The 20605-nt window shown below is 38.7% G+C and overlaps 1 protein-coding gene across 1 annotated transcript in view; it reads right to left on the reverse strand.

Moving 5' to 3' along the window:
• TXLNB (taxilin beta) overlaps window positions 1-20605 on the reverse strand; it is a 44831-nt gene that overhangs the window by 15504 nt on the left and 8722 nt on the right. The window contains exons 3-6 of the mRNA XM_037144963.2: window positions 16400-16491; window positions 10589-10759; window positions 3050-3244; window positions 1165-1284 (exon numbers count right to left, since the gene is read on the reverse strand). Of these exons, the coding sequence (XP_037000858.2) occupies window positions 1165-1284; window positions 3050-3244; window positions 10589-10759; window positions 16400-16491 (578 nt within the window). The remainder of the gene's footprint in view (window positions 1-1164; window positions 1285-3049; window positions 3245-10588; window positions 10760-16399; window positions 16492-20605) is intronic.

The raw sequence follows: 20605 nt of genomic DNA on the forward strand, positions 1-20605 counted from the left end.
GGGCAGACACACTTGGGTTCACTATACATCTTGGTTGATTAGCAGCGTGTAACCTTAATTAAACAAGCTGCATCTCCTCATCGAACCTTTCATCTGTAGGATGGCCCAGCGCTGTCCAGGAGTACTTGGGGTTAATGAGATGCCAGTAAAAACCACCACTCAGTTTCTTAAACCAGAAACTCAGGAGTCCTCCTTGGCTCCTCTTTTTTCCCTGTGACCATCTTCAGTTCACTGGATTGCCTGTGGATTTACATTGAAAACACAACTTTTATCCACATCCAGCTCTCCATCACCACTGCCACCTCCCTGATTCACGCTGTCATCATAGCTCGTCCACACGGCTACAGTAGTCTCCTAACTGTCTTCTTATGTTCTTGTTCCTCCTTGGCTCATTTTCCACCCAGGAGCCAAATTTATCTTTTGCAGATGCCAAGCAGATCATGTCACTTTCTTTGCAAAAACTACCCGGTCCTTTTTCATTATTTTTAGAATAAAATCCACACTACTTTCCAAGCCTACAAAGCTGCACAACTTGGTCTCTGCTTTCCTCTCCAACATCATTTTGAAACTTTCTCCCACTGGGTCAACATACTCTTGCTACCTTAACCTTTTATTTCTAAAAGGATGTCAAGCTGGTTCCAGCATCAGGGCCTTTGTTGCTGCTACAGACATTGCTGCTGCAGACACCCTTCTCGTCCAGTAGGGCTCAGCCCAAGTCATCTCCTCTGGTCACCCAGTCTAAAGTAGGTCCCTTCCTTCTGCCCTTCTCAGTTTTTGCTTATTTCCCTCATAGCACTTACTATTATCTGAAATTACCTTGCCTTGTTTGCTTGTTAATCGCTTGTCTCTTTCCAGTTAGATTCTAATTTCCATGATGGGTCATGACTTTCTCTGTCTTCCTTACCACTATACCCCATCCCCCAGATGGAACTTAGCATATGACTGGCACTGGGAAAAGATCTGTTGAACGGACACTGGACTATTTTATATGAAAAATAGTTTAGGTAGGGTGCTTCCTACTGGGCTGACCAATTTAGTCTCCAGGGAGCTCAGGCTCTTTTTCCATCAGCTCAGGGCTCATGACCATTCTCGAAAACACCTTCCTCAAGGGCTCCCTGAGCCCAAGGCAGACCAGACAAGCACACTGACTCAGGCGATAAGTACATATTCCTTTTCCCGTTTGTGTCGCTCCTCTGCCTCCTTCATCATTTCTTGAGCCTGCTCGAGTTTCGCATCCACCAGCTTCTGCTGCAGTTCTCTGTGTTTGAAAATTTTGTCCAGATGCTAAGAAAAAAAAGTGCACACATCAAGCATGATTAGCCATTGGTGCTGAAAAATGTAAAATAAAAAAGTAATATTCATGTAACACATATTCTCCAGGTTTTAAGATTTTAAAAAATGGAGGGGGGGAGGAATAAATGCATTGGCACCACTTATAGCTTTGAAGAAAAGTCATAAATTGGTGAAGTCCCCTGAATTTTGCCAGAATTCAGCAATTATTTCTCCAGAGGCCCCTGCATTGTTTTTCTAAATTTAGTGACTACTGGACATGATCTAGTCCTTGTGCTGCCCAGCACAAGGACCGTATCCAGCACAGACAGCACAGTGAGGTATATCATGACAGCACTGTCACTCTGTGCTTTGGCTCTTTCTATGGATATAAAACCACCTGTAAGCACAACATTAACACAATGTATCATGGTGAATTCTCCACCACATCCTCCACATTCTTGCTTCAAGGGCATAAGAAGTTCTGGGGTACCAGCATGTAGACCCAAATCAGGGACTAAGGCAGGAACCCCCTGAGTACAGCACTAGTGGGCAAGACAAGGCCAGGGTCACAGATGAGTTGATTGATATGCAACTGTGGTGCCGTGTGACTCCACACCTTGACCTCTCTGCCAGCTTGGGGAAGAGAAGCTTCCAACCCTATCCCAGTGTGGAGAGTTTCTCGGGCATTAGGAGGTCCCATCAGCAAGAAGACATGTGGAATTCTACCCTTGGGCCTTACTCAGCACCAGCCCCAGGAACATGCAGCCGGTCTACCAGGCTATTCCCATCCAGATCTCTCTGAAGAGTATGGCTTTTCAGCCCCTTCCCTTTCACTTTGGTCTGAACCTTCGCTCTGGAGCAGGTTGATCTTCCTGGTCAAATGTTCCTAACTATAACGGGATAAAATGCTCACATGGCATTTTGGCTTATTATGAAGAGTTTCTTGACGTGCCTAAGTGGTAGCACCATGTGCACTGGCTCAGTTTTCTTAGCATGTTGCTGACAGAACCATTTTGACTAAGTTATTTTACATTTTAGAACAGATTTAAAATTTGGGTGCGATGAGGAAAGAAATATGATCTATCAGAATCTTGAAGGGACTTCTGGAGTCTTAAAAACATATCAAATATTAAAATATAATTTTGGAATAATGAAAGAATCCTGATAGTCCCCTTATTGTGACTGAAAGGAAAACTCTTTTGAGTTTTAGACCATGGGTGATTTAACCTCATAGTCTCAACTTTCCATCTATAAAATATGGACAATATGTCATCTAGTGCATAAGGTTGCTGAGACAATGAAATGGCATAGGTATAGTTTTCAGCACATGGCCCAAACTAAACTCTGAATAATACCATGATAATTATAATTATTACATTATCAGTACTAGTATTGGCTCACGGGGGTGTATAGAATACAGATCCTTAATGACATACTGATTTTTAAGAGGGTGTGTACGATATTTCTTGGCTCTGTAGAGAGCATTTAAGAAAGACCGAGGATAACTGTACTCACAGCCTACCACTTTCTATTTATTGCCTTTACTTTGCAGTGATTCCAGTTTTGAAGACATTCCATATGACTTTCCGCCAGGTATTTTGCAATACCATCTGGTTTTTTTTTGGCTAGTAGAAGAAATCCAGTCCTAAATATTAATCAATTGAGAAGGCTGGCCATAACTTTCCTATTAACCACTGAAGGTGGGTTGTTCCTCACCTTCACAACCCGGATCAGGATCTGTACCCAGTACTTCTAAGTTCTTTGATGTGGTTCTTACCTCCTCTCTGAGCTCGTACTGATCAATGATACTTTTCAGTTTCTCTGCAAGCTCTGTGTTCTCCTGACACAGCTTCATGTTTCGCTCACTCTGCTGCTCAATCTGGGCCTGGATATCTGTCAGGGTACTCTGGAAGTGATTCGTGATCTCTTTTCTTTTCTCCTCTTCCTCCCGTGCTCGCTGAAGAGTTTCCTCCTGCGAATAAAAAGTAACCTCTTTTGTTATACAGGTCTACATGCACCCTGGGTATACAGAATTCAGGGATAGGTCCTTGAAAGGAGATTGGTGTGCAGTGGGAAGCAGGGTGGTTTTTCTCAGTTCTCTGGAGCTATGGTGCTCAGCCCCCAAACCGATGTGTGAGCAAAGGTTTCAGTTGTGAATACACAGTCACTCAGAGCAGGTGCAGTGAGTCTGGACTTTGATAGCTGGTGATAAATAGGCTTGTTTGAAGGATGACGGGTCTCCTGTGGAGTGAATCAACTGCAGTGATTTCTGACAAACATGCAGTCACCTGGTTTTGATCCTTTGGCTGTGGCCTGGGAAAAAAGGCCACTCGGTTTTACTGATGGATGAGACAGATCATGAGTTCCTTTGGTTGGTACAGAAAGAAGGAGAGCTCTTATATTCCTCTATAAAAATTATGGGATGTGAAACATATAATTGTATTACCCAAGTTTTGGAAATATAAGTGGTTATGATATAAACTTTTCCTTGGTAAGAAAAAACATTCATCAAAAACCTTGAAAAGGAAACCGACATAGCTCGAGATCAATTACAGCAATCAAAAATGTAAGAGGAAACCTTAGAAAACATGCTGGATATTTTATTTCTGAAGAATAATCGTCCCATGTGTCACATAGAATAATTGAAACATTCAATGTAAATTTTGAATTTGAAAGCAATATTAAATCTCAAATCTTCTTTAACTCTAAAATGAAACATCTAATTTCCCCTCTTCCACTTTGTTAACATTTAAGAAGTGGAAATTAGCTTTTATGTGATTTCTGTTCTCTTTTCTCCTAAATCAAAACTTTCCCTTCATTGCTAACTAGTAACAATGCACCCACATTTCTCCCATATCTATATTGAGAATTGTTTGCTTTGTGATTATTCCTCTCATTCTTTTAGAATAAAAGGGTTTAATCTTGTTCCATCATACTAAAGATAGAGACACTGCTGACAAGTGATACAGACATTTCAGGATTCCTTTCTGTTCTGATTAATTGTTATTATGAAAGCTTCCTTCATTGTTGGCAAGTAAAATTATACTGCATTTAGTTCCCTACTGCTATCAAATTATGTAGCAAGATTTAAGAAAAAGAAATGATTTAAACAGAAGTAATTGTGTAAATCTTTATTATAAGAGTAGAATAATGTGATCAAAATAAAGCTGATGCTGAAAATATTTTAATTTATTATTAGGTGTTCTCTTTCCTCTACAGTATTAATATAGTTTCTAACTCTAATATGACTCCTGATGTCAGAATTATAATTTATTCATGGTAACACACTTCCTGAGTGACAGGATCTTAGGGATATCTTAGAAGATAGTTGTACTTCCTAATCTGGAGAAATTCACTATCTGAGATCTTATTTCCCTGAACTTTGTATGCTAATATGTATTATACATATTTCACTAAAAATGCTCATGGACATTTGTTAAGAACAATTAAATACACATATGGTAGTGATTGTTTTGTCATGACTCCTGATTAACTTAGAAGCCAACAAGTTCCTAGTCATAGCATTACAGACCATGATCTGAATGACACTGTCATTTATAACAATTCCGTCCATGACTAAGTCAATGGAAGAAGCATCATGTGCTATTCAGTAACTCTTGAGTTTTTTTACTGGCTACTTGATACAGAAAGAAATGCTATGAGGGCATTGAACACATGTCAAACCATCATAGCATCCATTGCTGGCCCACAAAAGGGCATTTTGTATTTTACATCAAATTGTTTTTCTTTTTTTAAGTTTTTTTTTAATTGTATTTTCCCATTACCATTATTCCCCACCCCCCCAATCACCACACTGTTGTCCATGTCCATGAGTCCTTTATCCTTTTTGCTCAACTCCTCCGCCTGCTAATCATGCCTCCCAGAGCTGTCAGCCTGCTCTCTGTCTATGAGTCTGTCTCTATTTTGCATGTTAGTTGAGTTTGTTCATTAGTTTATTAGTTATTAGTTTGTTCAGTTATACACATATAAATGAAGTCAGATGGTATTTGTCTTTCTCTGACTGGCTTATTTCATTTAGTATCATGTTCTCCAAGTTCATCCATGCTGTTGCAAAGGGTAAAATTTTCTTCTTTTTTATGGCCAAGTAGTATTCCATTGTGCAAATGTCCCATAGTTGTTTTATCTACTCATCTAGTGCTGGATACTTGTGCTACTTCCATATCATGGTGATTGTAAATAACACTGCAATGAATGTAGGGGTGCTCATGTTCTTTCAAATTAGTGTTTCAGGTTTCTTTGAATATATTTCCAGAAGTGGGACTGCTGGGTCAAATGCCAGTTCCATTTTTAATTTTTTGAGGTCTCTCCATACTGCCTTCTAGAGTGGCTGAATTGTTTTTCAATGAGAGAAAAACGAATCTATCACAATCTTATAAAATTTGAGTCAACTGGTAAAAAAAATGCAATCATTTGAATGGTGTCTGAAATACAATTTCCTTATTAAGTACATTATTCAAAGTGAAAATTGATGGAAAGAAGATAGAAGAACGAAGTCTGAATACCTAATGAAAATAATCTTTGTAAGCATCATTGTCTATCTTAAAACTGGTGCTGTGCCTGGCACATGATCCATAGGTGTTCATTAATTTTTTAAAAATGAATCAATGAATTGTTAATTTATATATAGACATATGAGTACTTTTAACTAGATGATTCCTATTATCCATATTAAGATTCTGTGAAATCCTGTGAGTATAAATCATACTATTCCTTTACTACAATCATGTTGCCTGAGCCACTTACCCATTCCTTACAGGGCAGTTGTTTTTCAGTATAATCTGAGGCTCAGATTTATTGCTTTGAATATATGCAGTATTTTGTTTAAATGAGTCCATATCTCAGACTTCAACTGGTCTTTTCCTAAATTATTTTAAATTGTGAGATTTGGGGGAATTTTTTTTGATTCACTGAAGAATCCATTTTAATAAGGAAGAGTAAAAGCTAAATTTTGTGGTTGTGGAAAGAGCCTGCTGTGCTTTTCCTTCTATATCTTCCCAAGCTGCCTGCCCTTGGATTGTCCATACAGCTATACTGAGGCTGTTTCACTAGTATGGCCCGGGAAGTTTATACCATACTGACTCTTCTGCAGATAGCAACCATAAACTCTGGAAAAAAAGTAAGAAACAACTACAAACTCTGAATAAAGTGTAAGAAACAATTACTTAATGGCGCTGTAGAGCAAACAAAATCAGGCAAATTCTGGAGGGAAGTTTACAGCTGTAAAAAGGGAAGTATACAGTATAAATTTTTCATTTTTATAGCTTTTAGCTTGAGGGAAAACTGCAGTTGGCAGCTGCGTGGAATAGGTAAAACTCTGATAGAAAACCTGCTATCTTTGTGGTCTGAATGTTAAGACTACAGAGTTCTGGGCCACCACAGCCACTGGAAGGTGGGGGGAATCCCGGGAGGAGAGAGTCAGAGTGAGAGGACCATAAAGTCTTTGAATAATCTCCACCCAAATCTTTGATGAGCCCTAAATCATAAGTGCACATGGTGGACTCAAAGCAGCCTATTAAGGGAAAAAGAAATAAACAGAGATTTGGGTTGCCACCCAAGAGAGAGAATTTGTAGTTTGACTCCAACCGAGTTAATTGCCTGCTTAAAAAAATATCCAACAGTTTTCAAGGAGTGTACTAGAAACCATATTCTCCCCAACATAACAGCTACAACATCTGGGATGTAATCTGCAATGACATAGAAGAACCAGTAAATGTGACCCATTCTAAAAAGAAAACATTATCAGAGGAGGCCTGTTCCATACATCCCAGATGTGGAATCTTCAGACTTGAATTTTAAAACAGGTATTATAACTATGCTCTTGATTGATATAAAGGAAAATATTATCTCAATGAGTGAAAAAAAATAGAAAATCTCAGGAGAGAAAAATTATAAGAAAGAAGCAAATGGAAAGTCTAAAGTCAAAATCTATAAAGTATGGAATTTAAATATCACTGGGTAGACTTAGAGCAGAATAGACATTAGAGAGGAAAGCATGAATGTGAAGGTAGATCAATATAAATGACCTAATCTGAAAAATGAAAGAGAAAAAAGGATTGCTAAACAACATGAAGAGAGATCTGAGGACCCGTGGGGCACCATCAAAAGGTCCAACACACATGGAATTAGAAACTGAGAAGGAAAGGAGAGACAATGGGGCAAGAACAATTTGAAGAAATAATGGCTGAAACTCCCTCAAATTTGGTCAATGAGATAAATGAAAGACTCAAGAAGCTCAGAAAATTTTAAGTAGAATAAATATGAAGAAAACTATACCTGGGCATAAGGCATTCAATGTCCTAAAAACCAAAGATCAATAGAAAAACCTTAAAAGTATCCAGAGATAAATGACATATTACATACAGGGGAATAACAATTCCAATTATTGTTGACTTCCATTATTAAATTATGGAGGCCAGAATACAGAATCTATAAAAGGCTGAGATAAAGAAAAGGAAAACAACCTTGTTAGGCCAGAATTCTATATCTAATGAGTAGAGCTTTCAAAAAATAAAAGCAAAAATAAAGACATTTTAAGGATAGAAAACAAGAGAACTAATTACCAGCAGATCTGTACTATAAGAAATACTAATGGGATAAATGATAATGGAAAAAATACAAAAAACAAAAAACCTAAAGGAAAATTTTTAGGCTAAAGGAAATGATGCTAGGCAGAAATGTAAAGCTTCAGAAGGAATAAAAAGCACCAGAGAGATAATTATCTGGGTCAATAAAAAAGACAGTTTGGCTTTAGTTTTTAAAGAAATACATGTATGTATAGATATGTATTATATATACATATATATAGATATGCATGTATATATGCTCAAAGTAAAATTATAAAATTGCCTCATAAGCTTTATAAGTATATGTAAATGTAATACTTATAACAATTACAGCTTAAAGTTGGGGGTAGTAAGTGGACCTATTTAGTTGCACTATTTCTACATGTTTTATGAAATAGTAGAGTATTAACTCTAAGTAGACTGAAGAGTTAAGAATATGTATTGTAATTGTAGAGAAACAACTAAAAATGCAAAGAAGTATAATTAAAAATCCAAGAGATAAATTACAAAGAAATTTAAAATAGTCAAATAATCCTAAGGAAAGCTGGCAAAAAAGTAGGATAGAAAACAGAGGTGACAAATAGTGAATAAATAATGAAATGGTACATGTATATCCAACCATTCCAATAAGTACATTACATGTGAATGGATTAATATGCTAATTAAATGGCAGGTATTATAAGAATTTAAGAAAAAAAAAGGTCCAACTGTATACTATCTATAATAGATGTACTTTAAATATAAAGATCCAGGTTGAGAGTAAGTGGATGGAAAGAGATATACCATGCAAACAATAAGAATAAGAAAACTTGAGTGGCTATATTGATATCACATAGTATAAACATTAGGATAAAGATTATTCCTGAAGGCCATCTTATTGGGATAAAACAGTCAAGTTATCAAGGAGGCATGATCATAACTATGTATATACATTATATTAGTACTTCAGAATACATAAAGCAGAAATGGACATAATTAAAAGAAGTAGATAATTCCACAGTTATATTAGGAGATTTTAAACATCCATTTCTCAAAAACTGATGGAATAGCTAGACAAAACTTCAGTAAGCATATAAATCATCTAGAGCTAATTGTTACATTACTTATGCAACATATACCAAACAGCTGAACTGAGATTTTTTCCAAGTGCATATGGTATATACATCATGGGCTATAAAAATGAAGACTTCTAAAAAATCCATGGACCAGACCAAAAATCAGCAGTTAAGAAATATTTTTTAAATTTTAACCCTGATGTTGTCACTTAAAATATGCATGACCTTGGACAACTAATTTGGATTGCTGAGTCTCAGTTTCTTCAATAAAATGGAGATGTTAACCTTCATAAGGCTGCTGTGAAGGTTAAATAAAATAACACACGGAGTGCACCTAGCACAAATCCTGGCATAACAGCCGCACTAGATTTCATTGCCCGCAACCGGAAGCCATTCCTGTGGGTGTGTGTACACCCACAGCCCCCGCCATTCCCGTCATTGAGTCTTTGATTGCCACCCAAACAGAACACGGCACATTATTCCACTCTTTCCATCTCTTTGTGGATAAGTCTTCCCACTACATCAGATTTAATTTATCTCCTTATTATGGAGCTGTGAGAGCCAGGAGATTTATGTCAATGCATAGTGTTATTATTCAAACACATCTTGAGTTGGGAATGATGCTTCCCTTCCCGGGCCCCCATCTAAACTGGGTTTTGATAGTGCTGAGAGCGATGATCGAAGAGATGCCAGAGGCCCATCTCCTACAACTCATAATTTGAGAGTTAGAGTTCAAGTTCATCACACTGGACTCCCACTTCCCAGATATTAAAAGGCAATTTTTGAACACAAGGAGATATTATCCTCTTCTACTTTTTCCTAATTGTACAAACTCAGCAATGATCTTAATCTCTCTGTTTTTTTAACTATTTCCTCTTAAACACATCTAATAACAACTCTCTCCCAGGAATACTGGTGTCTAATTAATTCTTATTTGTCAAAAGCTTCAGGATCTTCAGCTGGAAAGGGGATTGTGCATGCAAGCAGTATTATCTGAGAGAGCCCTGCATCTTGCTTCATTGAATGGAGCTGGCGTCTGTGTGTAATCAAATTAACCACACAACTGGAGGCTCACACTGTAATTAATGAAACCCATGCAGGCTGGATGAAGTGGTCAGTCTATTATTCTTAGATTGAATAATTAAGTCTGAAGAACTTCAGTGTTTTCTCAAGCAGCTGCTGTTTTCAAATGACTATTGACATTTTGGCTCTCCATTTTGCTTTCCGGTGTCAGCTAGCTTTGTGTCAATTTATTTCATTATCATATAAAAAATGCTGCCTTTTTACAAATGTGTATTTCAAAGAGTAGAATGAAGGCCTACCTTAAAAAACAAAACTAAACAAGTTCCACATAAGCAGAAGGTAAGGGGAATGGCTCACATTTCACTAAGGGCCCATTCTGTGTCAGATACAACATAGGCCTTGTATGTATGTGCCTTCATTTAAGTTTTTTCCAACTACACAATGAAATTAGCATAAGCCCCATTTTATGGGTGAGGAAGCAGGCTTGGGGAGGTAAAATAATTTATCGAAGGTCACAAATAAGCAAGTGGCAGGGCTAATATTTGAACCCAAGGCTCTCTGATTCCGAAACTCATGCCCTTCCCACAAGTGCCAGAGGCCTGTGTCTGTGCTGTGTGCAAGAAGATGTGTTGTGCGGGCCACGGGGACACATACCTTCAGTGTCTTGTTGTGTCTCTGTAGCTCCCGACACAGACTCTCCAGTTTGCTTCGAGCAAGGACAGCCCTGCTGTGTTCACTTTGTAACTGGTCCTTTTCTTTTTGGATCTGACCCTGCTTCTTTTGTAGGAGCTTTAAGGTCTTTTGCTCAGTGCGATGTTCATCCAGCTAGACAGGAACACACAAATGGGAAAGAAAATGGCAGAAATCTCTTCTGAGTCGATAAAAAAGGAACAAATGGGGAAATGCTTAAGGATTACTCTGGTTTGGGAGCGTGTTCTTTGCTCTTGTCAGTGTCCCTCTGGAATCCAATGAACCTCCTCAGTGCTACCTTTGTAGTACTGGCAGACACAGTTTTCACAGCGCAACGTTTACAGGTTTTTCTTTACCATCGTCATTGTTATTGCTCTCTTCTTACTTTTATCTTCCTTTTCATGGTCTAGAATGTAGCTTTAGCTCCTTCAGTCTCTCTAATAGTGCCAATCAGCATTAGAAAGGCACGACTCATGCCTTGTAAACTTCCAGAAGCCGTATTATTAATGCCTTGTGCCAAGGCAGTGGTCAACAGTGTGTCTGCTTGGTTTACCTTTAGTTTTCAATATTCTTTCTCAAAATAAGCTTATCACAACTATTTTTGAAAGTTGGAAAGAGAAAAGCAGCCTCCTGGTAAATAGAAGATAAGTCAGTGGGTTGTGAGAGGGGGGGAAGAGAGAGCGCCCCTCAACTACCTAAGCATTGACTATTCGTCACCAAAGTTTCCAAAACAGCCATTGCACAACGTAAGGGCACATGTCTAGTGTCTGTAACATGCCCTGCTCTCTGCCTACTGGCACACCCTTCATGCTTGTGCTGAGTAAGTCCTGAGGGTTGTTTCTGCTGGGCACAGGTGGGACTTCTCACCCTCTTCCAGCAGCGGAACTGAAGAGTGCGAGAACTGACTTCATAACTGAAGTCGTGTCAGGGACAGCATGGAACGTGGAACCAGGGTACCCCCGGACTTCCCATGTCAGGGTGCTAGAGTTCTGGGGTAGGATTTCCAGAGAGAACGTAGAACCAGTTAAATTTGAGTTTCAAATAAATAAAGATTAATTTTTCAGTAAAGGTATACTCAAAGTATTGTATGAGACATACTTTTACTTAATTTGTTGTTTGTTCACCTGAAATGAGAGGTTAACCAGGCATTTCATATTTGCAAAATTTGGCAACATTTTAATGAAATTTTAGGTGGGTCGGGGCAGCTTGGGGATCAACCTTCAGCAGCCACCAGAGACCAGCACACAAGGGGTATGGATCACAATCTGACAGTGTGGTACATGGAAGTGACAGCCCTTTGTTCAGAGTCATCTCCTCTGCTGGGCTCAGTCCTATTGCCTGACTGGTGGGTAAGCCAGGTACGTACTTGTCATAACAATGACCTTGTTGGCTAATGAAGAGGAAAGCCCCGGGAAGCCCCCCTATGTTTCAGGCCATAGTTATTCCTGGTGCCTCACAGAGTCTGAGGCAAATGGACACACAGGACATGAGTCCTGATGTGTGTCTCCATGACCCCGTCCCGAAGAGGCATGTGTTCCTTCTATGAACAGGACTGCCACGCTTTCTTCAGCTCACAAATTACTTTACTCCTGCTGCGCTGAAATGTCTGTGGTCAACCCTTGCCACATCCAGCTGGGGATATTCATACCTGATACCCTACCTTCATATTTGTGGGTAATTTTTAATTATTAGTGAGAATTGGCATCAGGAAAGACTAGGTCCACATTACTATAAATATTGATTAAAGTTGATAGCCTTCTTGATGTTCAACTGGAAAGCCAGGGATATTTTCTTATATGCTTTTCATGCTCACCTTCTGTTCCTAGGATACACAAGGGCCTTCCATTTTGTACATGTTTCCTGGATAGGGCTGGAACATCTCATTGTTATGTTTAGACTTGATAGACCTATTGTCTTTTCTTGAAATGTATATGTTGTTATGGTTATTGCCTTTACGGTTTAGACATTGCTTTTTGAAGATTAAACCATATGTCAGGGGTTCTCAGCCTTAGCACTATTGACTTTTGGGACACATGATTTTTTGTTGTGGGGCTGTTCTGTGCACTGGAGGCTGTTTAGCAACAGTCCTGACCCCTACCCAGTAGACTCTGGTAGCACCTCCCCATCTCCCAATTGTGACATCCAAAATATCTCCAGATAGATTCTGCCTGTTGTCTCATGGTAGGAAAAACCACCCCCTTTGGAGGAATGGTGCCCCATCTGATGTATCTGAGCATCAGGAGGAGGAGATGGTACATGTATCTCATCAGTTGGAAGAGCGATAATCTTGCTCATCAACCATTTAATGTTGCAGTTTACACAAGATCACACACATCTGAAATTTAGCTAGGTCTGTCTTGCTGTGCTCTAAATAAAAACCCCCAACTCTCTGATAATTTCTTATTTTAGAGCATGGCTAATTTTGTATAATTACTTCAGACTTCTGTGAATGCATATGGGGTTTCTTAATGAATGAAAACAAACATATTGCATTCGAGTCAACTTCAGACAGATGCTGGCTTTGTGATTTAATAATGCACTTAGACACAGTTCTGTACCATTGTAAAAGGCATATAGGGTTTTTATCTACAAGTTCTCTTGCTCTCTCTTTTGTACTAAGAAGTTAAAGAAGCAACATTAGTCCCAAGAACTAAATTAGAATAGTATTAGTGATGTTGTCGTAACTACATTAAAATTGAGGACATTTGCAAAAAAATATATCTCCTAGCTCATTTCTTAATTTAGTTATGAGGTATTCTTATTTATTAATGAATGTATCCTTATTTATTAATGAATACTATAGTAGGTAATACTGCAAAACTCTGAATATGTAAGGACAAGTAAGCTGGAGAGGCAGTCTGATTCACAGCTTTGAATTTGATGATTTATTCTGTGCTAACACATATTCCAGACAGTTTCTATATTAATATTCAAATCAGTGAGCAGGGAAATAAGTTTTTGTCTCCAAGTAAAAGACTGAAATTTCTCATAACATTTTCTGTCTGAAAAGGACATGAAATGGGTTTTTTTTTTGGTGAATTTTCTTTTAAAAAAATAGAATGATCATTGGGGCTTTAAAGTTTATTACTAGGCATGATACACATGTCAAAGTTTAGTAAGTACGGCTTGAACTCAGTAGGATCCTTGGAAAAAGGACTTCTGTGGGATGACTGCTTGAGTAGGTGGGTAAATAGGTGCAGGGAGCTCCCTGAGACCAGGTGAGCAGAGTGGAGAAGTGATTCTTTTTCCATGTATTGCTGTGGGGCTGCAGTCCCATGAATGGCTTCCTGAGTGAGTCTAGAGTGATGCCCAGTCCAGCCAACCACGGCGCATGGTGTTAGACACTAAACATGAATGGCTTTAGTATGAATAGGTACATTGAAGGGGCAAAGGGGAAATGATATGGAAAGTATTCAAAAGAGCAGGTTGGACAGATGAGAAAAGGAGCCATATACTTTTGAAAAATACTATTTTTGACACCTAACTTATTTTATGGCATTGAAATTGTTCATAGATGGTTAATAGCCAAAGTTCAATGAGTTGCAATATACGATACACTGATACTTGCTTTATAAATTTCTACCATTCTTTTGGAAAGCAGTATGGCCATAAAATAGGCATTCATAATGTTTGGTCTAATGATCCCAATCCTGGAACTTTCCCCTAATACCATAAAAAAGAGTGAGCAGGAGCAAATCACATGCCTGATGATGTTCACTGCAGCAAGCAGTGGAAGGGATCTTAAAAAAAAGTCCCCAAATTAGAGGAGAACCAGCAGATACATCCATTTAATAGAAAATGACAACCCTTTTACAAAATATTATGATGACTTATAAACTGTGTGGGAAAATATCTGCTCTATGAGCCAAAATACAAGAGTCTAAATTACAGCTGACCCTTGAACAACATGGATTTGAATTGGGTGGTTCCACTTATACATGGATTTTTTTTCAATACATATGTATAATTCTGTAAATGTATTTTCTTACCCTTATGAGTTTTTAATTACATTTTTCAGCTTATATTAGTGTAAGAATATAGTAATACATACACACACATAGACATATATATAACATATCAAAATGTGTGTTTACTGACTGTTGGTTATTGGTAAGGCTTCTGGTCCACAGTAGGCTGGTAGCAGTTGTCTTTTGGCAAGTAAGTTGTTTTCAGATTTTTAACTGTGAAGGGGGTCGGGGCCCTAAACCCTGTGTTGCTCTAGGGTCAGCTGCATATGTACCTCGTGATGGTAATTATAATAAATGGTATCACTGCATATATAGCAGAACTTGAAAGGAAGATGGACAAGATAAAGTTTGTATTTTAGATTATGGGATTAGAGAAATTTTTCCTTGCACTGCGTATTCAGTATTTTTCTTATATCATCGTGATGTGGTTAATATAATAAAAAATAATTTAAAAGTATTGTTGCCAGAGTGAGGAGATCGGGTGGTCACGGGGTTTCCTAATTTCTGTGGGTCTACTGAATAGACGGTTTAGTATAGCAGGATGCATCGAGATAAACAAAAGAAAAAAACCAAACAGATTATAAGACTGTAGTTAGAGTGAAAGGGAAGGAAAACCAGTCACTCATTAAATTCTACTCCATCGACAGGGATAAAATGTAACTGGGGACCTGAGGAGTTTGTGGGCCTGAAGCTTATTCAGTTTTGGAGGCCCTCTTTTAAAAATAAAAAAAATAATAAAAAGCAACAAAATTGAGAAAAGAGAAGTATATCCAGGGCTTCTGAGGGGCCATGGCAGTGAGAGGCCTGACTCTACTTCCTTTCCTTTGGCTTCCAGGTAAATTTACCCATGGATGCAGGCCAACCTCCTGCCTGCAGGAATTGGTCAGCTCTGTGTGGACATAACTTTCATTCTGTCACTGCTTCTCTAAAAGAAGTAAATTAATTTTTTAAAGAAAATAAGCAGAAATCAGAGAGAAGCACATTGCCTCGCTTCACTTGAGAGGATGCCACCTCTCAGTGTGGGCTTCACACAGCCCAGGGTAGTACACAGACTTCTGATGTCACTCCTGTAGCAAGTGTTTGTGAGGGTTCATTGAAACCAGACATGCTGGCTTCACGGAATGCCCCCTTTCTTCCAGCTTGCCCACTGATGAGGAAACAGTGCACATCGTGCGTTCTCTGATGCCTGGGAGTGGCTCCCCTTCCTCCTGGCAGCCCTGACTTATTGAAAGGGAAGACTGAATGGGAAGACCCAGAACCGGGCACAATACAATCCACTTCAAACACTTTGCCATGTCAGGGAGAGGAAGAGGTGTAGATTAAAAAGAATAACTGAATGAATAACTAACTAAAAGTCATCAAGACCCAATTAGAATGAATCACAAACTGAGGGAGAGAGATGAACTCAGCCCTTTGCCTTCCTGAGGGGACCCCTCCAAAACCTGGGCACGCAATGGAGTGAAAGTTTATGTTGAGTGTATATCTGTTCTATTGCAAAGACAAAAGGAATTTAAAAATATCCAGAGTTTTCAACTATGTATAATTCTCTCTTCTATCTGCCAAATTATACCCATGCTCGAAGGTGGAGTAGACACCAACACTATCCTCTTTCCCCCTTCTGCTGTTATTCAGTTTTTCTGTTTCTTTTTCCTTTAAAAAATTCTGCTTTTATGAATTCTAGCTTTGGCTTGTCTGAGCTAACCAGTCATGATCTATAATGATGTTCCCAAAAAACTAAGAGCCTCCTTTTTCAGCTCTAACCAGAGCCTGAAACTTTCTGACAAAAAGAGAGAATCAAAGATCTTACCAATTCAGCATACTTCTTGAATAAAAAATCAAGCTTTTCTTCAGGTGTTTGCAACTTGTTAAGATTTTGCATTAGCAGGTTGGCTTCTTTGCCTTAAAAGAAAACAAAAACGGTGAGGACATTTTTAAAAGAAAGTGTTGAACTTGAAGTCAGATGACACAGGCTGGAATCTCTCAGATTGTCCATTGGCTAGTTCCTACCCACCCCTGACTAAGCCACCTAACCTATCTGAGCCTCAGATATAATTTTCTTTTCCTGTAAGAAGGGATGGTACCCACCTTGCAGAGTAAGTGGGGGTTCATTGAGAAGTTCATGAAAGAGTGGCACAGTCTCAGGCTCATGGTAGATTCTCAGTATAACAGTAGTTCTCAAGAACCCATTCCTGTTACTCTCCTCCCCATAGTCTAAATATTCAAAAGAATTGTAAATATTTTGAAAATATTCAAAGGAATCAAAAACACTGACTTTTTGAAAGAATAAATCAGCCATTTTCCCATCTTGATTAATTTTTTTTAAGTCGCCAAGCAGTCCATCAAAGTTTCTGACCACTATGAAACAGCTACCACTGATACATGGAGTTGCTGTAACTCCAGCTAGAAGCAGAGAAACCTGACAGTTTGGTCTGTCCTTTTTATTTTAGGGAAAATTTTTTTTGGGTGTTGCTGTTCTTTTAATACCTCTTTCCTCTTTTTTTTGGGGGGGGGGAACCAATTCTCTTGTTTCTGTGTATAAGCCCATTCCATGAGTTTTAGGTGGGAATAACTCTGATCACATATCCTACCAAGCAGAGAATAAAATCAATAAATAGAGAAAATGGAACCATGGCCTACAGGGTCTTGTCCAGGCCTTCGTGTGTCTCTGTGGTTACAAGTTTGGCCTTCCTGGGCCTCCCCTTCTCCTGCCCAGGCCTTAATCTCTGTTGGCAGTTGCATTTCTGTTCCCAGTTGGAGTTTATGCTACGTTTAAGAACTCATCTGTTCGTGATTATTTGATGGTAAGCCTCAGATTCTTTCTTTTTCCCCCCTCATTATTCTTCCTTTTGTCTTCTTAGGCTCAAAGTGCTCAATCTGCCTTTCTGTGGTGCCCAGAAATCTTGTCTTTTAGTGGCCACTGGGCTGAGTGCTGGGAGGGAGGAAAGGGACCCGGAAGCCTACCTGTACCATGAGCCTATCTTTTCAAAAGTCCGATCAGCGTGGATAGGACGGACAGCCACTCTGTCTAATGAGAGTGGGGAGGTCAAACTGCACAGTGGAGCCCAAGTTTCCCGGCATAAATCTGCACAAGGATATTAACAACTTTGACAATCTTCCTTCAAGAACAGGCATTTCCTGTTTGTTGACATTTTTGCTTTCATCTTGGATAGGCAGATAAATCATGGAATTAGGATTGCTAGATAAACAACAGGACATGGGATATAGTTGTTCTAAAAAATGTATGTATTGTTTATCTTAAATTAAAAATTTCCTGGGTATCCTTTGTTTTTATTTGCTAAATCTGGTGGCTCCAATGGCTTCAAAACACTTTAGATCTAGAAAGAACTTCAAAGGCGCACAGACAACTGGGTAATTTTACAGATAAGAACCTTAGGCCCAGAGAGTCCAGAGTTACATGATTAGTGCTGGCAGAGCCAAGGCTTGAATCCAAAGTTTGTCTACTTGCGCTAAATCACTTCTCTCCCATGTGGAATTTTGATGCCAGGGAAACCAAGAGAAATAAAAGGAAAGTGTTTTTTTGGGGAAAAAAAATGACTTCATCTCTAACAGCTGGTTTTGTCCATCTTTGCCCAGTGAGTTAGTTCCCATTAGAGACATGGCCTTGAATGGGAGAAGGTAGGCATGAGGGGTACCCCACTCGCTCTCCAGTTGCGGCCTGGCATAACATGCTACCTTTAAAGTGATAGCCAGTGCTGCTCCACCCCCACCGTGCCTGGGCTTGAGTTATTTCTCTAGCATAGGGATGAATTTGCATGGTGCTGGCCAGGCCATCCCTTCACACTTGTCTTTAGTCTGTGGAAGGTGCCCACGTGAAGACTGCTGTCCTGCGTTAGTGTCATCTGTTAAAGGTAAGACACTGTACTACTGTCAGATTAGGTCCAGGATCCAGTACAGTGTTTGGCCTGTGATAAGTGCTCAGTCAATGTTGGTAATGATGGAACAAAACAGAGCCAACCAGTACACACTAGCATCATGTCAATCAAATGGAGAGTCTTGAAGACAACTGTGTAGTTGGCTAGAGGGAAAATAGGTCTGTCACCTGTGACATTTAGTGGATGCTTGGATACCTCCCGGGATGAACACTGACACACAAAACCATTACATGTCTCATTTGTGTGGGAGAGAAACACCTGAGCGAGTCCAATGGCTCTCCTTTCACCCCACATTAAGTATATTTTCTACTTTTTTCTTTAACTAAGAGAAGGTTTTTTTTTTATCATTGCACTCACTGAGTTCTCTTCTCATATGCTGTTACTTTGTATAGAAGATTAACACTCAGAAGCATCAACTATCCTTCAAAAATGACTTCTCCTGTCAACAAAAAAAGTCCAAGAAATTGGAAACAGGCATGTACAGAATTCATAAATTTGTGACACCGAGGAACTTAGTTTCTAAACTTTCATTGATTTTGCTAGACTGGAGTGGTGTGTAGGATTATCGTAGAGCAGCAAAAGAGACAGAGAGATTTTCTCATCTTCTAAGAAAGGCTGTAATTATAGTCCCATAAAAATATCATTTGGTGACAGTGTTGGACACAAAAGGAAAAATTCCTCTACTCAGGGACATCTGTTGAGAGGGGGTGATCTGCCTTATTCCCAACGTGTCAATTCTAAAGCAACGTGATTGTGAGTTTAGTCATTAAGAAAGCAAGGGGTAGACCTGAAGTCCTCATTAAAGCTGGGCAAGGTACACGGTGGCATATGGCCACCACTCCGCATAAAGCTCAGTTTGCCTGTAAGTCTACACGAAAGTAGACCCACCCATGTAGAGAGAACAACCATGTCACATATGACTGTGGCTATTAGCACTGTTGTAGACTGAAGGAGCATTGAAATGCAAAAGTATTATTTCTACTTCAAAGAAACTGAAAACTTTAAAGTAAGACAATGAATCCCAGACGTGTTGACTGGGATTTTTCTTGAACTTTTAGCGTAGCGATGACTATGTAAAGTTTGGTGACAAATTATATAGATTTAATGAGTGTTCAAAACTATACTTTTTTTTCAAAATGATTTTTTAGAACTTCGGGGCTAAAACATGGCCTTGGGTATGCCTGTGCATCTATCTTCCCCCTCCCCGATTTCTAAGAGTGGTGGGAAAAGCTGAAAGCAGGAAAAGACTTTGAATGTTCTTTTCCCAGAATGTTAGACCCAGAACCATATTTCAGTATTAACTTTCTTTTTGCTCTAATATAATTTAAAGATAACGAGTTTAATACAACTAATTCCTGAGAACCTATAGATATCTTTTAAGGGAAATATGTATATAACATAGGTATGTAGATAGGAAGGACAGTAGAGCAAAATTAACACTGGGCTCCAGTTGGGGGCCTGGGTTCCAGAACCGACTGCATAGTTAATTCCAGTTGAAGAACTTCTTTTACTGATTCTTAAACTCACTGGATCTCATTTTTTCTGTGTATAAAATTAGTGGGTTGGCTAAATGAATTCTGAGTTCAGCCTCTAAGATTTTGATTCCTGAAATAGCTTTAACTATTTTTAGCTTAGATAAAAACAACATTGTTTGGCTGGCATATGTGTTTATCTCAAATGCTTTGGTCCACTTTTAAAATTTATAAAGATTCTCTCACTCCTCACTGTCACCTCTCATAGTCATGGTTTTTGTGTGCTTTCATTGGTTTTATTAACTACATCAGTTTTGAAAATACGACCTTCCCTGTATATTCTAGTCACATAGTTTTCCATTCAGCTGACATTTTATTTCTCTTGTATTTTAGTGGCCTTATTATATGTAATTGGAACTTTGGCTTCTTACTCATTTGGGCAGTGGACCTGGACTTCTTATTAGGTTGGTTGATGATGTGTTTAAACTACTAATAATTTCTTGGCTGTAACTATAAAGACAAATTTCTTAAAAAGAAAGAAAATCTTTAAGAGTCATAGTGGGGAGATTATTCCAGGAAAAATAAAATAAAGCCAAGATTTTAATAAAAAAAGAAACACATTAGAAAAGCAGTAAGAAATGAATATAT

Source organism: Artibeus jamaicensis, unplaced genomic scaffold, assembly GCF_021234435.1.
Source record: "Artibeus jamaicensis isolate MK-2021 breed Jamaican fruit bat unplaced genomic scaffold, CSHL_Jam_final contig_3176, whole genome shotgun sequence".
Taxonomy (NCBI): Eukaryota; Metazoa; Chordata; class Mammalia; order Chiroptera; family Phyllostomidae; genus Artibeus; species Artibeus jamaicensis.